The sequence below is a fragment of the Durio zibethinus genome, chromosome 11 (genome assembly GCF_047325235.1).
Source record: "Durio zibethinus cultivar Kanyao isolate XHJ-2024 chromosome 11, ASM4732523v1, whole genome shotgun sequence".
Classification (NCBI taxonomy): Eukaryota; Viridiplantae; Streptophyta; class Magnoliopsida; order Malvales; family Malvaceae; genus Durio; species Durio zibethinus.
Window position 1 is genome coordinate 1,928,606 of NC_143172.1, and position 13,877 is coordinate 1,942,482.

Genomic DNA, 13,877 nt, shown 5'->3' on the forward strand with positions numbered 1-13,877 from the left:
CCTTTTTGATAGCTCCAAAGCAGACATTACTGTCAATCGCCATTAGAATTGCTGGAATTGAGCAATCCTTTGTCCTCCTTAATTTTCACATTATAGACTCTTTCTTTCCAACCATAATTTGTTTCTTTATATTTTTAAAATTATCATATTTCACTTTCAATGAGTTTACGATCACACAGAGGCATCTGCCGTATTCGTACTGATTTTCTTCATGAAAGGAGCTATTTGAGTCTCTAGTGTTAAACTAACGAATGACTTTTTATTTTTAATTCAAGTACCGTTAATCTTACATCTTCAAACTATATAATGGCCTTTGATTATTGGTTTTGATTTAAGATACAGCCAACCAGAAATGAGCCAACTGCAAAGAGAAGGTCCACTCCATAGAGATGGAGTACAGAATACCATACATCTTGCATCGGTTCTGTATTAATTTAGGCTAGCAAGATGGCAACATTGGATCCAGTGTCCTTGTTTATCATTGCACCACACCAAGTATTTTGTGTGTTAACCATTACCAACTTCATGGTTCATGTCTTATGGGCTCATGACTTGTACTTTGCAACCCCAGGGACAAGAAAACATGCATGGGTTCAAATGAGAGAGGAAAAAAAAAATCACCTGGTGAATGCTTCTTCAATTCCCTATATCAAATAAATTACTTTAGAATGGTTTTTTCCTTGAACTTTCCAGGTTTTATGCATTTCTGATTATAATTAATCATACTAGCAGAAACATAAAAGGTTTCAAATTGTCAAAACGTAACCAGCAGATTGGGTTTTTCACCAACATCTTGACACCCATTTAAACTTGATCATGGTTGGAGATAATTAGGTTGCTGGCAACCATTAATAGTCTAGAAAACCAAGTTAGTTTGAATTTTAAAAGCTTGCATTCATTTTATCACCGACCAAACAAGCAACATTAAAAACATGTTAAACCTGCATATCATTAATCCTTCTTATGTAAGGTATTAAATCAATGCAAGTTTTCAACTACATCTGATCATATCAAGAAAGAAGAAAAGCAAAAAATACTTAAAACTAGGCCTGCGGGCATGGCTTTTCTCGGCATGTTGCTTTTGTCATAATGATTCTCGTGAATAAGTCAGCAGTCACAAATATTGGTTGGTGGGACAAGCAAAATGGGTACCTGCAAAGTATGAATGCCACTATGGTTGTTGGTCCCTGCCATGATCATCTGGTGGGCGTGCCAGCTAACTAGCTAAGCGCCATTGACCTATATGGTATACTTAAAAAAAAAAAAGAAACTACTTATTCTTTTGCCACTCGTGGTTAAGTAATCCGGATTGTGCAATCGTTTTGAAACTTTTCTTAATTATTGGTTTAAGCATCCAAGCTTTGTGCCAAAAGATGGAAGACACTTGGAACATAGAAGGCTTTTCATTTTAAAATGAAAACCAAGCAAATATTCTCGTGTCAAATATTTTTTAAAGTGATGATTCCTGATAAATTTCATCAACTTTAAGCTCCCAATTTCTCTATATAAATATTCTAAAAGTAAAATCACTTGATGGTTTCCACATCATGGAATAAAAATAGTAACAAGAAAAAAGAAAATATCCTCTTCAATCTTCATCTTGTCCTGTGCATGCCTGGCTTCACCAGAAATGCTCGACCACAAATATAGCACACATTCGTTTAGGACACGCGTCAGTTCTTGTGTCAAGTAGCATGAAATGTCCGTGTACTTATCCCTTGAAATGATTCTTCTTACTTTCATATCTCCTTGCCTCTATATATCAACCTCAGTACCCTCCTTCCCCAATACCTCACACAACTCACCATATCAGGCCTCAGCTTTTGCTGTCTTGAACTTCTCTAGTTTTCTTGCCTTTCTTTTTACACGCTTACGCACACGTTAACGAGATACAAGCATGACTCCTTCCTGTGCCATGCTTGTGTTGACTTTGGTGCTTGCTTTGATATCATGTTCAGTAGCTCAAAGTCCGTCAGCATCACCAACAATGCCACCAAGTTCAAGCACCACACCGTCCACTGGCGGTACTCCTCCTACAGCATCCACTCCACCACCCACCACTATGACACCTCCCCCAGCTGTGACTCCAACTTCCTCACCCCCACCGACAATGTCCAGCCCTCCTTCCGTAAGCCCAACAACCCCAATGGCTCCTAGCCCTTCATCAACTCCACTGGCCCCAAGCCCATCATCTGCCCCAATGGCACCAACCCCATCAATAAGTTCACCACCTTCACCAACGGCTGCTTCGCCATCTATAGCTAATCCTCCTGGATCTGCTGAAGCTGGTGGACCTGGTGCCTCCACTGACGGGGGGCCAGAGCCAGCTACGCCTCCTGTTATGTCATCACCAAGTTTTGCTGCTTGTACATGTGAATACAGCATGTTCTTATTGGCATTACTTGGAGGAGTTGCACTCTTCGTTTAGGACACAGTTTTTTAAACATTTTTAATCTTTTTTTTTGTTTACTTTATGTAGATTAAACTATTTATTTGTGTATTCTTTTTCTTGTTCCATTTTCTCTCTCTTCTGGTTGATTCTTGGAGCTGAATTTGTGATTTGTCATTTTAGGAGATTTTCATTGAATGTTACTGCTATTTTGTAGCATTTTTACTTAGCTGAATAAAGAGAGACTTTGTGATTCTTGTTTGTATCAATAATTAATGTTAATCATTTCCATTTCTTTCTCACTTTATTTACTTATTTACTGCCTTGCGGACTAAGGAGAGAGTGTAGTATAAGGTGGGCATTTTAGAATAAGTACATTATGAAAGAAAAAAAAATGAATGTTTTCCATGCTGATTATTGCTAAACAAAATGGAGAAATTAATATTAAAAAAGAAAGAGAAAAAAGCTGGATAATTTTAAGGCCATTCTTTATCACCAGATTTCAATCAAGTTATATTCATCATTTAAGAACATGAGACAAGGAGAGTTTTCTTTTTTCTTTTTTGCTGTTCCTTGTTATGATAATAACATACACACACAACAAAAAGGTTAGATTAGAATTAGAGGGTGAGATTTGAACTTGGATCATCCTATGGGAAATGTTTGATTCCAACTAAAAAATGTGTTGTAACACAAACTTCAAATAGTAATTCTAATTATTATGGATTTAATTTGTTCATTATCATTCTAAAGTGTCACTTAAAATTCTTAAATAAACTAATATACACAAAAAAAAAAGAAGAAAATGTACATAATGTACATTCCTGTCCATGCACATAAAAGCCATTTATGATTTACCTTGACACTTTGCAAAAAGTTAGATGAGAATGAGTTGGCTGAGGGGTAGATAGAAAGGTGAACAGGTGGTGGTGGTGAATGGGTGATGCCAATGAAATTGGGAGAGGAAGAAAAAGGAGGTGCTAGCTGTTAAGTTAGACTTGTGTGGAGGAAAAAATGGAGTCATTAACTTTTGGGAAAGAGCAGGGGAGTTGCCTTTGGGGTCTCTTTTGGATTGTGGCAGAAATTTTAATAAGAGTGGGCTTTTTCTCAGTGGTGCAAAAAAAGCACGAGGGGAGAGAAAGAGAGTGTGGAGAGAGTATTGAATGGATGTATGATTGGTTGAGGTGGGCCTAACATTCATAGACAGTTTGAAAGTGATGTGCACATGGGCTGGTTGCCCACCAACATTTTACACACTTTAAATCTCAAACCTTTGTAAAATTCAATTAATAGAAATAAACAAGGATAATCTGCACAAGACTTATATAAAATTATTTAAATAAAATTTATAAATTTTTTTATTTAAAATAATTTAATAAAAATTTTAAATTGATAGATTGATAAAGTTAAAAAAAATTATTTATAATTTAAATTTGATCGATATTTATTTAACAGTTAAAATTTTATTAATATTTTTATTAAAATATTTATTTAATTATATCAAAATTTATTAAATTTTTTTAAATATTATACACTTGATCTATGTGATAAAATATTTTAATATATCAATTTTAATTTTTATTTATTCATTTTTATAAAAAATTTCATAAACTTCACTTATAAAACTTCATATAAATTTTTCCCATATAATCTTCAATTTTTTTTTAACTCTTTCAAATTATTAAAAAAAAAAAAAAAAACCCCAAAGCACTAGTAGTAATTTATTGTTTTCATAACATAACATTCTTTGAAAAAACCTACTTTAAAATTTTATTGGACTACCCATTGATGAAAAAGGAAAAAGAAAATGAGATTAATATATTTTCAAGTGAAATATTTAAAAATTATATAGGTTGTATTTTTTCCCCCCTGTTTGTAATATAAATAATAGAAAAAAACCATAGAAATTTTGGAAAAAGATAAGACAGCATTGGATACCTGTTAAAGGAGGAAACACTTATAGGTAAGAAAGAAGCATTGAACTAAAAACATCTTATCTAGTTATCTTATCTATCTTCTGTTCTGTTCTTTATGAAGAGTGAAGAAATGACAACTTGAGCTACTCAAAGTCAGTCAGGGTTCCTTCACGTGAGCCAACAACGGCATCCCGCATTCATTCCTCGGTTGTCTTGGCCTTCTCAGAAGTTTATGGAAAACAAGATTGTTTATTCGCTTCTTCAGAAAATCCTGTTGGAGGAAAACAAGATCGTTTACATATTGGTCATTAGTTGCTGTTGTGAGTTGTAAGACTATATCTCAGAAAAAAAAAAAAAACCATAAACATAATCATAAACATGTATTGATTTCAAAGCATAAAATATCAGGGAAAAAAATCAGTCAATATTATATTTAATCCAGGTGGAATTGGAGACTTATTACATTATGAATATTTTATAACTATAACATAATCTAATCCATTTATTGTCACAGCACGAAAATTTTTGAGGTTGAAGTTCAAACACTGGAGATAGATAATCTCCTATGAATCACCTGAGTACGGTACCTTTATATTGTTTTTCTGTCAGCTGCTAATCCAAAATTTCACAAAACTGTGAAATACCAAATTAGCGAAGCCTGTTTTTTCTTCTTCTTCTTCTCTCTCTCTCTCTCTCTTTTAACTGTATGAGTGTGTGAGTGCATACGTCTGTTTTTGGGTTAACTGGAGCAGTTGTCACGTGATGAAAACTAAGACCAAAAAATCTGAAGTGAAAACTTACCAGTTTCTGTTGCAACTGCAGTGTTAGCTGAACTGCTGCATCTCTTGCATCCTTCGGGTGCTGCACAGCCTGATTCATAAATAAAGGAAGGAAATGTAAAAATATAGACGTAGAAGTCGGATTCTGGGTTTGCATTTTCAAATTAGTTTCACCAGAAATATAATTAAATAGAAGGCAAACCGGCTAGCTTAATTGTAACAATGAAGTATTGCAAATGCAAGATAACATGAGGATTTTCAATAGCTAACTTAATTCTTCTTTTTTTTTTTTTTGGAAAAAAAAACAAGTCCTCAATCCGTATAAATCAGACAAGAACATTAGAATCGCTTGCTCATATAAAACAGACAAGATCAATGGCGATGAGTATTTGCAGCTTGTGAAACAAATGCAAGCATCTGCCATAGTTTTTCATTCCTACTTCTTTCAAACTGCCAAATCCACTTGCAGATTCCAGATAATTGATCAAAAGGTTTAATGCATGGAAAATTTTCCCATTTTTCACGAGGCAGATTAGTGATATTGTATGTTGCTCTGACTATTTTTTTTTTGAAGTAACTTTGTCTAATACTTTCAGCAAACATGAATATGGACATAAGTATGAAGGTCTGACCCTCCAATATATGAAAAAACTAAGAAAATTTAAATGTACTGTATCGGAAACATATTCATATCCCATACTCACCCTAAGTCCAGGTAACATAATATTATTGTTATACAAGAAAACTAGAGGAACAATATACAGCATCAGAAAACTAGAAATTATAGTATTGTACAAACAAAACCAACAATGCTTTGAACTTGAACTTAAGTAATATTAGAAAAGCATTAAAAACAAAGAGATTAATTAGGAGGATAGCTTTCAATTGCTCACATCAGTACTGAATTCAACACCTATGCCAATTATATGATCAAAGGTAAAAAGGTACCAACCAAACCTTCACTCAAAACCTCAAAGTGCACGCTTACAAGTGTTGTGAAGTTAAGTGTTTGCAAACATGTATATTCCATAAAACAAAACAAAATATAGCCCCCTATACACACACACACACACACATAAGTAAAAAGCTGACCAGACTCACAGAGTTTGAATAAGGAATTTGTAGTGTGGAGCTCTTTAATCCTGCATCCTTTGAATTCCCTTGAGCGGAAGGAGATACAAAGAAAACTTTAAGCTTGTACTCCTGAATCTTCTTACCCCTTTCCTTATTGAACTGATGCAAAGATTTGATCACATTCCAAAAATCAAATTTGTCTTTAAACAATATCATACAAGTTAGTCAAATAAAAAACATTATTCTCCTTATTAGCATTACAGTATCTGCTGGTAGGTCATGCACGTTAGTATTTGGAGACACTATAGTACTCTGTAGCATAAATTTGTCTTTGCATTGCATATCTGGAGGATATTCCCGCTGGGCTTGGCGAGTGACTGACATTCAAGCAGGTCAATGAAATCAGCATCAGACATATGAGAATCTCAATGAACTAACAAAGATAAGTAATGAAGGAAAGCAGGCCAGGGAAGTGACTTTGTGATCAGAAAAGGCAAGCTACATCAATTCTTAGACCAAAAGACAACTTTGCATTCAAATGCCATCCACATTGTTACTTTACAAGAAATGAAATGGTTTTGTGGACAGATCAGATTAAAAGTAATACTTCTGATAACACATGAGTTCCAAGGCAGTACAACACCCCTGTTTGGTCGAACACAGTAGTTCTTCGGTGCAGTTGTGTTAACCTAATATGATAACAAGTTGGGAACATTAAAATCAAACAATCTTAGAAAATCCCAGAATGGGTGGAGAATATACATAACAACACATTCATACACATTCGCAACAGTAACAGAAACAATACCTTAAAAGCCACATGGTGTTCTGCATTGTTCACCACTTTAAGATCACAAGAACTTTGCTTTTTAGGCTCAACTGAAAACATGAATAGCATTACCAAAATTGAACTAACTTAAAATTTGTTTAACAAAAGTTTTAAGAATAATCATATACTGAAGAAAATGATCACAACGCCATTTAAGAAGGATCTTAGCATTACAAAGAAAACGGCCTCCAAAAGCAGAAATTAATGAAGCTAAAAATTGATGACACATTACAGATGACTACGAGATCAAAAAAGAAAATTCCTAAACTGCTTTTCTTCTCCCTGCATCTTCTAAAGAACAATATGTCAACCTTCACAAATTGAATTTGCATTGCCCATTGTTTATTCTAGTTCTGGTTGGAAGGGATGCCGAATTGGTCTGTGCTAGGCATCCAAAAAAACACCAGTAATGACTGCCAATTCTAGATCAAATGACTCCGATGAAGTAGAGAATTCAAAAAACAAAATAAATAAACATACAAATCACTATATTGTCTACAAATCTAATTCCATAAAAACTTGTAACAAAATAATCATCTCCAATGCATTCCTCTCAATCACCACCTGAAATTCAACACAACACCAATCCTTTGCACCCCTATTTTTCCCTTAGATGTATACATACATCAGATTCACGTGCATGCAAGCAAGTACAAACATACAAAAGGTGATACTTACTAATAAACTTGAGATCATTGGGATGAACAGATATCAACTGATTATCGTCAATAGCAGTCATGACTAGCACCCCACCTCTAAGATCAATCTTTACTCCCTTAGAAAAATTTCAATCAAAACCACCCACAACAATTAATGCAGCAAAACAGTGATTTAAATTGATAAAATAACAATAAAGCCACACCATAATCAATATGGCATCTCACCAAACTTCATAACAATATGGCTGAAAATATATTCTTAAAATCTACCTTCAAAGAATCATTGCAGTACTTCTATAAAAGTCCTAACGAGACTAGTTATTACTAGTTTACATCTAATGAGGTTGTAGCCAGACTCCTTCATACTTAAGTGTTATGAAGCAATACAAAAGAGAATATTCCTTCCTTTTTTGGTGCAGTGGAGATATTCTTTTTTTAAAAATATTCTTAAGGTTGAAGTAATTCTAGTTACTTGTAAAAATGCACCTTACATTAATTAGTCAACAATACAAAATTATAAGAGTAAAAAGTAATTATCAACCTAATCAAGTTTCCAAATCAAACTTCTTCATGTCTGCACCAAATAAAACCTGATTTTCTCCTTTTATATACTTTTGAAGGCTTGTTGATCCACTATAAACAATCTTTCACAAGAGGAATGTTAGGGGCAGTAGTTTTTACCTCACTCTTGAACACTCAAACAGCTTTAGCTCCATGTCATCCAAGTTTTAAGGTTGAAAATAGATAATATATCACAGGTTGGGTGCGTGTCTTTGCAATGCATGTGTAATACTTTCAACAGGCATGAACACAGACATGAGTTTGGAGGTTTGACCATCCAATTTATGAAAAAACTTAGGAAAAGCTAAGCGTACCGTATCGGACACATACTTGTATCCTATACTCACCGTGAGGTCCAAATAACATAGCATTATTGTTATACACAAAAACTAGACTAATGATATACATCATCATAAAACTAGAATTATAATGTTGTACAAACAAAACCAAAAATGCTTTGGCCTTGATCTTAAGTAATATTAAAAAAGCATTAAAAACAAAGAGTTTTAATTAGGGGGAGAGCTTTCAGTTGCTCACATCATACTGAATTCAGCACCTATGCCAATTGTATGATCAAAGGTAAAAAGGTACCAAGTGAACCTTTACTCAAAACCTCAAAGTGCACATGTACAAGTGTTGTGAGGTTAAGTGTTTGCAAACATGTATATTCCATAAAACAAAACAAAATACAACCCCCAATATATATATATATATATATATATATATATATAGCTGATGAGACTCACAGAGTTTGAATAAGGAATTTGTAGTGTGGAGCTCTTTAATCCTTCACCTTTTGAATTCCCTTGAATGGAAGGAGATAAAAAGAAAACTTTAAGCTTGTACTCCTCAATCTCCTTAGCCCTTTCCTTATTGAACTGATGCAAGGACAAAGATCACATTCCAAAAATCAAATCTGTCTTTAAACAATATCATAAAGGGTAGTCAAATGAAAACGTTATTCTCCATGTTAGCATTACAGTATCTGCTGGTAGGTTTTGCACTTTAGTATTTGGTGGCACTATGGTACTCTGTAGCATAAATTTGTCTTTGCATTGCATATCTGGAGGATATTCCTGCTGGGCTTGGCGAGTGACTGATATTCAAGCAGGTCAATGAAATCAATATCAGACATATGAGAATCTAAATGAACTAACAAAGATTAGTAATGAAGGTAAGCAGGCCTGGGAAGTGACTTTATGATCAGAAAAGGCAAGCTACATCAGTTCTTAGACCAAAAAGATAACTTTGCATTGAAATGCCATTGACATTCTTACTTTACAAGAAATGAAATAGTTTTTTGGAAAGAACAGATTAAAAGTAATACTTCTGATGACACAAGAGTTCCAAGGCAGTACAACACCCATGAATGGTCGAACACAGTAATTCTTCGGTGCAGTTGTTTTAACCTAACATGATAACAAGTTGGGAACCTTAAAATCAAACAATCTTAGAAAATCCCAGAATGGATGGAGAATACGAATAGCAATATATTCATGCACATTTGCAACAGTAACAGAAACAATACCTTAAAAGCCACATGGTGTTCGGTGTTGTTCACCACTTTAAGATCACCAGAACTTTGCTTTTTAGGCTCAACTGAAAACATGAATAGAATGACCAAAAGTCAGCTAACTAAAAACTTGTTTCAAGAGGGATGCCGAATTTGTATGTGCTAGAATCCAAAAAACACCAGCAATGACTGCCAATTCTAGATCAAGGGACCCGATGATGTTAAGAATATATAAAACAAAATAAATCAACATAGAAATCACTATATTGTCCACAAATCTAATTCCCGAAAAACTTGTCACAAAAATAATCATCTCCAATGCATCCCTCCCAATCACCACCTGAAATTCGACACAACAAGAATCCTTTGTTCCCTTATTTTTCCCTTGCCAAATTTATCACATAACCATAGAATTGTATCATGAAATTTCACATACATCTAATGGGACTCTAAATGTACAATTTCATGAACTTTCACATACATACATACATATATCAAAATTCACATGCATGCATGCAAGTACAAACATTCAAAAGGTGAAACTTACCAATAAACTTGAGGTCATTATGATGAACAGATATTAACTGATTACTGTCAAGAGTAGTCATGATCCCCAGCTCTAAGATCAAACTTTACCCTTAGAAAAAATTCAATCAAAACCACCCACAACAATTGATGCAGCAAAATAGTAATTGAAATTGATAGAATAACAGTAGAGTCACACCATGATTAGTATGGCATCTCGCCACACTTCACAATAATATGGCTGAAAATTTATTCTCAAAATCTACCTTCGAAGAAACATTATAACACTTTATATAAAAGTCCAAAGGATCCTAGTTATTAGTAGTTTACATCTAAGGAGGTTCTAACTAAACTCCATTGTTAAGTATTATGAAGCAACACAAAAGTGAATATTGCTTTTTTTAAATATTCTTAAGGTTGAAGTATTCTAGTTATTTGTAAAAATATTAGTTAGTCAACAATACAAAATGATAATAGTAAAAAGAAATTATCAGCCTGATCAAGTTTCCAAATTAAATATTCTTCTTCTCTGTACCAAACAGAACCTGGTTTTCTCTTTTTATATACTTTTAAAGGCTTGCTGATCCTTTATCAACAATCTTTTACAAGAGGAATGCTAGGAGCAGTAATTTTCAACGTCAATATTGAACACTCGAACAGCAATTGTTCTGGTAAAATTTCATCATTCTTCATTTATTGAAAGAGTGAACGCTGATTAACTCTTTTTGGGCTGTGAAAGCTGATTAGCTGAAACTCTAACTTTGACTCATCTAAAACATATTAAAAAACAAGAAAAAAATAATCTTTGACTTAGTCTGCCAACTGATATGTGCACCACTATGGTAATGTAAAGATTAACACTATTGACTTAGTCTATCTAGGCACGCGTATATAAAAAATAAAATATTAAATATTTTAAAAATTCATGTGGATGAAACAGCAATTGTTCTGGTAAAATTTCATCATTCTTCATTTATTGAAAGAGTGAACGCTGATTAACTCTTTTTGGGCTGTGAAAGCTGATTAGCTGAAACTCTAACTTTGACTCATCTAAAACATATTAAAAAACAAGAAAAAAATAATCTTTGACTTAGTCTGCCAACTGATATGTGCACCACTATGGTAATCTAAAGATTAACACTATTGACTTAGTCTATCTAGGCATGCGTATATAAAAAATAAAATATTAAATATTTTAAAAATTCATGCGGATGAAACATGACATTTTATTTACAGCAGAACTGACTTTTTACCACATGTAAAAAATGTCTTTTTCCCTTTTTTGGGAACAATAAAACTTCTGCAAAAATAAAAATTAACTCCAATTTAAAAAAAAAAAAAAAAACGAAATCTATTCCAAAAAATAAAAGCTTAAAATGGTCAAACGAAAACATTATTCTCCATGCCAGCATTCTTACAGTATCTTCCGGTAGGTCATCCATGTCAGTATGTGGAGGCAATTTAGTACTCTGTAGCAGAAATTTGTCTTTGCATTGCATATGTAGAGGATATTCCCATTCGGCTTGGCGTGTGATTGGTATTCAAGCAGGTCAATGAAATCAGTAATGGAGGAAAGCAGGCTAAGCAAGCGACTTGTCTCAGAAAAGATAAGGTAGCTAGAACAATTTTTAGACCGAAAAATACCTGTGCTTTAAAATGCCGTCTAGATATGCGGATCTCTTACCTTATGAGAAACGAAATTGTTTCTGAAAGATCAGATTAACGGTAATACCTCCGATGATACATGAGTCCCAAGGCAGTAGAACACTAATGTGCGGTCGCACACAGTACTTGCTAGATAAAGTCGTTTTAACCTAACATGACAAGTTCGGAACATTACAAGCAAGCAATCATATAATGAATCCCAGAACAGATGGAGAATACAAAAAACAAGATATTCATAGGGCATTTGCAACTGTAACAGAAAGTTAGAAATGGTACCTTGATCGCCCCATGGTGTTCTGTGTTGTTCACCAGTTCAAGATCACAAGAACTTTGCTTCTTAGGCTCAATTGAAAACATGAATAGTATGATCCAAAGTCTATGTTGGCCAAAAAGCACCAAAAGTCAACTGAACTAAAATCTTGTTTAGCAAAAATTTTCAAGAATAATTATATATACTAACGACATTTAAGAATTGTTAAACTGCTTTTCTTCTCCTCTAATTCTAAAGAATAACAATATCTGTACAAGTTCTGGTTGGACGAGAGGCTGAATTGGTCTGTGCTAGCATCAAAGAAACACCAGCAATGACCCAATCAACTTATGAATTCAAAAAAATAAAACAAATCAACATAGAAATCGCTATATTGTCCACAAATCTAATTCCATAAAAATTTGTAACAAAATAATCATCTCCAATGCATCCCTCCCAATCACCACCTGAAATTCAAAACAACAGCAATCCTTTGCACCAATATTTTTCCCTTTCCAATTTAATCACAACCATATAATTGAATCATGAACCTTCATATGCATCTAACGGGACTCTACGTATACAGTTTCATGCATGCATGCGAGTACAAATATACAAAAGGTGAAACTTACAAATAAACTTAAGGCAATTGGGATTAACAGATATCAACTGCTTACAGCCATCAGCAGTCATGACTAGCACCCCACATCTAGAAAGACTCTCAGAAAAAAAAAAAAAAATCAATCAACACCACCCATAAAAATCTTTCACAAACTAAAAAATAAAAAAATAAAAGAAGAAGGAGAAGAAGAGTTAGGGAAATAAATCAAGAAATGAGTTAATTACGTATATGGCACCCGAACTTTGAACAAATGCAAAACCCCATGCGAAAAATAAGATCCAAAATGTGGAGAGCCAAATTTTCACTTGCAAAGAAGTCCAATCTTTCTTCTTCAATCTTCATATCAATGGTTTGTTTTATAGTCTTTCTTCTTTGGCTTAAAAGAAAAGAAAAACGAAAGAAAATATGAGAAACAGCTTTCGTCAAAGTAAATTGTTGCAAGCGCAAGAATCTTTGAATGAAAACTTAAAAGATTTTCAGAATTAAACAGAGATCAAATAAAAGAAAAGAAGGACAATCAGAGATTTTCAAAGGAAGAACTTAGAACAGAGATGACATAAGATAGAAGAGGAGGAACAGATGAAGAGCTTAGTACAGATATGAAGAGAAGAAGAAGAATCAGAGAATTTCAAAGAAAGAGAAGATAACTTGACCTGGTCAACTAGTGAAGCTGCATCCGAGAATCTCGGAGAAGAACAACTCTCTCTCCTCAACGGTAATATGACCGTTGGAAATAAAAGCAATATGGGACTTACATATAACCCATGACGTGCAAAATAGAAACAACCCAATATTAAAGTCCACAACATAACCCATTAAATAGGCCCTTATCATATATCTACTTCCACGAAGAAGAATCGCTTTCCAAGAAAAAAATGGATTGGTATATGAATTCAACCAACATTTTAGAATCCAGGACAGTGGAAATCCGATTCACATACATAGCTAGTGAAGAGAAAGTACCAGTTGAAACTCGATTCTTCATGAGTAAAAAATTTCTCCTCTCTTTTCTCTTCTTTTTCCAAGAATCTGAAGAAATCTTGCTATTTTTGGAGGTTTTTGTCAATCGTCAATATATTTTTAAGGAAAAAAACC

The 13,877-nt window shown here is 33.7% G+C and overlaps 2 protein-coding genes across 14 annotated transcripts; one reads left to right on the top strand and one right to left on the bottom strand.

Annotated features, from left to right (window-relative positions):
- Positions 1-1,462: 1,462 nt before the first annotated feature.
- LOC111290754 (uncharacterized) lies at positions 1,463-2,644 on the top strand. The gene has a single exon (XM_022882216.2). It carries the CDS (start codon positions 1,898-1,900, stop codon positions 2,426-2,428), a length of 531 nt encoding a protein of 176 aa, XP_022737951.2. The 5' UTR covers positions 1,463-1,897; the 3' UTR covers positions 2,429-2,644.
- A 1,652-nt stretch (positions 2,645-4,296) lies between these two features.
- On the bottom strand, positions 4,297-13,158 carry LOC111290749 (vesicle-associated protein 2-1-like). 13 transcript variants are annotated; one of them, XM_089767607.1, is made up of 17 exons: positions 13,007-13,158; positions 12,793-12,869; positions 12,187-12,286; positions 11,930-12,059; positions 11,664-11,767; positions 10,268-10,350; positions 9,736-9,806; positions 9,535-9,616; positions 9,188-9,303; positions 8,954-9,085; positions 7,666-7,762; positions 6,967-7,037; positions 6,766-6,847; positions 6,420-6,535; positions 6,177-6,317; positions 5,107-5,175; positions 4,297-4,576 (listed from the first exon to the last, which is right to left on the bottom strand). In XM_089767607.1, the coding sequence occupies exons 5-17, from the start codon at positions 11,681-11,683 to the stop codon at positions 4,463-4,465; spliced, it is 1,194 nt and encodes a 397-aa protein (XP_089623733.1). In that variant the 5' UTR covers positions 11,684-11,767; positions 11,930-12,059; positions 12,187-12,286; positions 12,793-12,869; positions 13,007-13,158; the 3' UTR covers positions 4,297-4,462. The 13 variants fall into 13 exon arrangements, with proteins under 13 accessions (XP_089623733.1, XP_089623731.1, XP_089623732.1 ...); XM_089767605.1 differs by having other exon boundaries at positions 11,890-12,059; XM_089767606.1 differs by having other exon boundaries at positions 11,890-12,059; positions 12,793-12,878.
- Between the last annotated feature and the right edge of the window lie 719 nt (positions 13,159-13,877).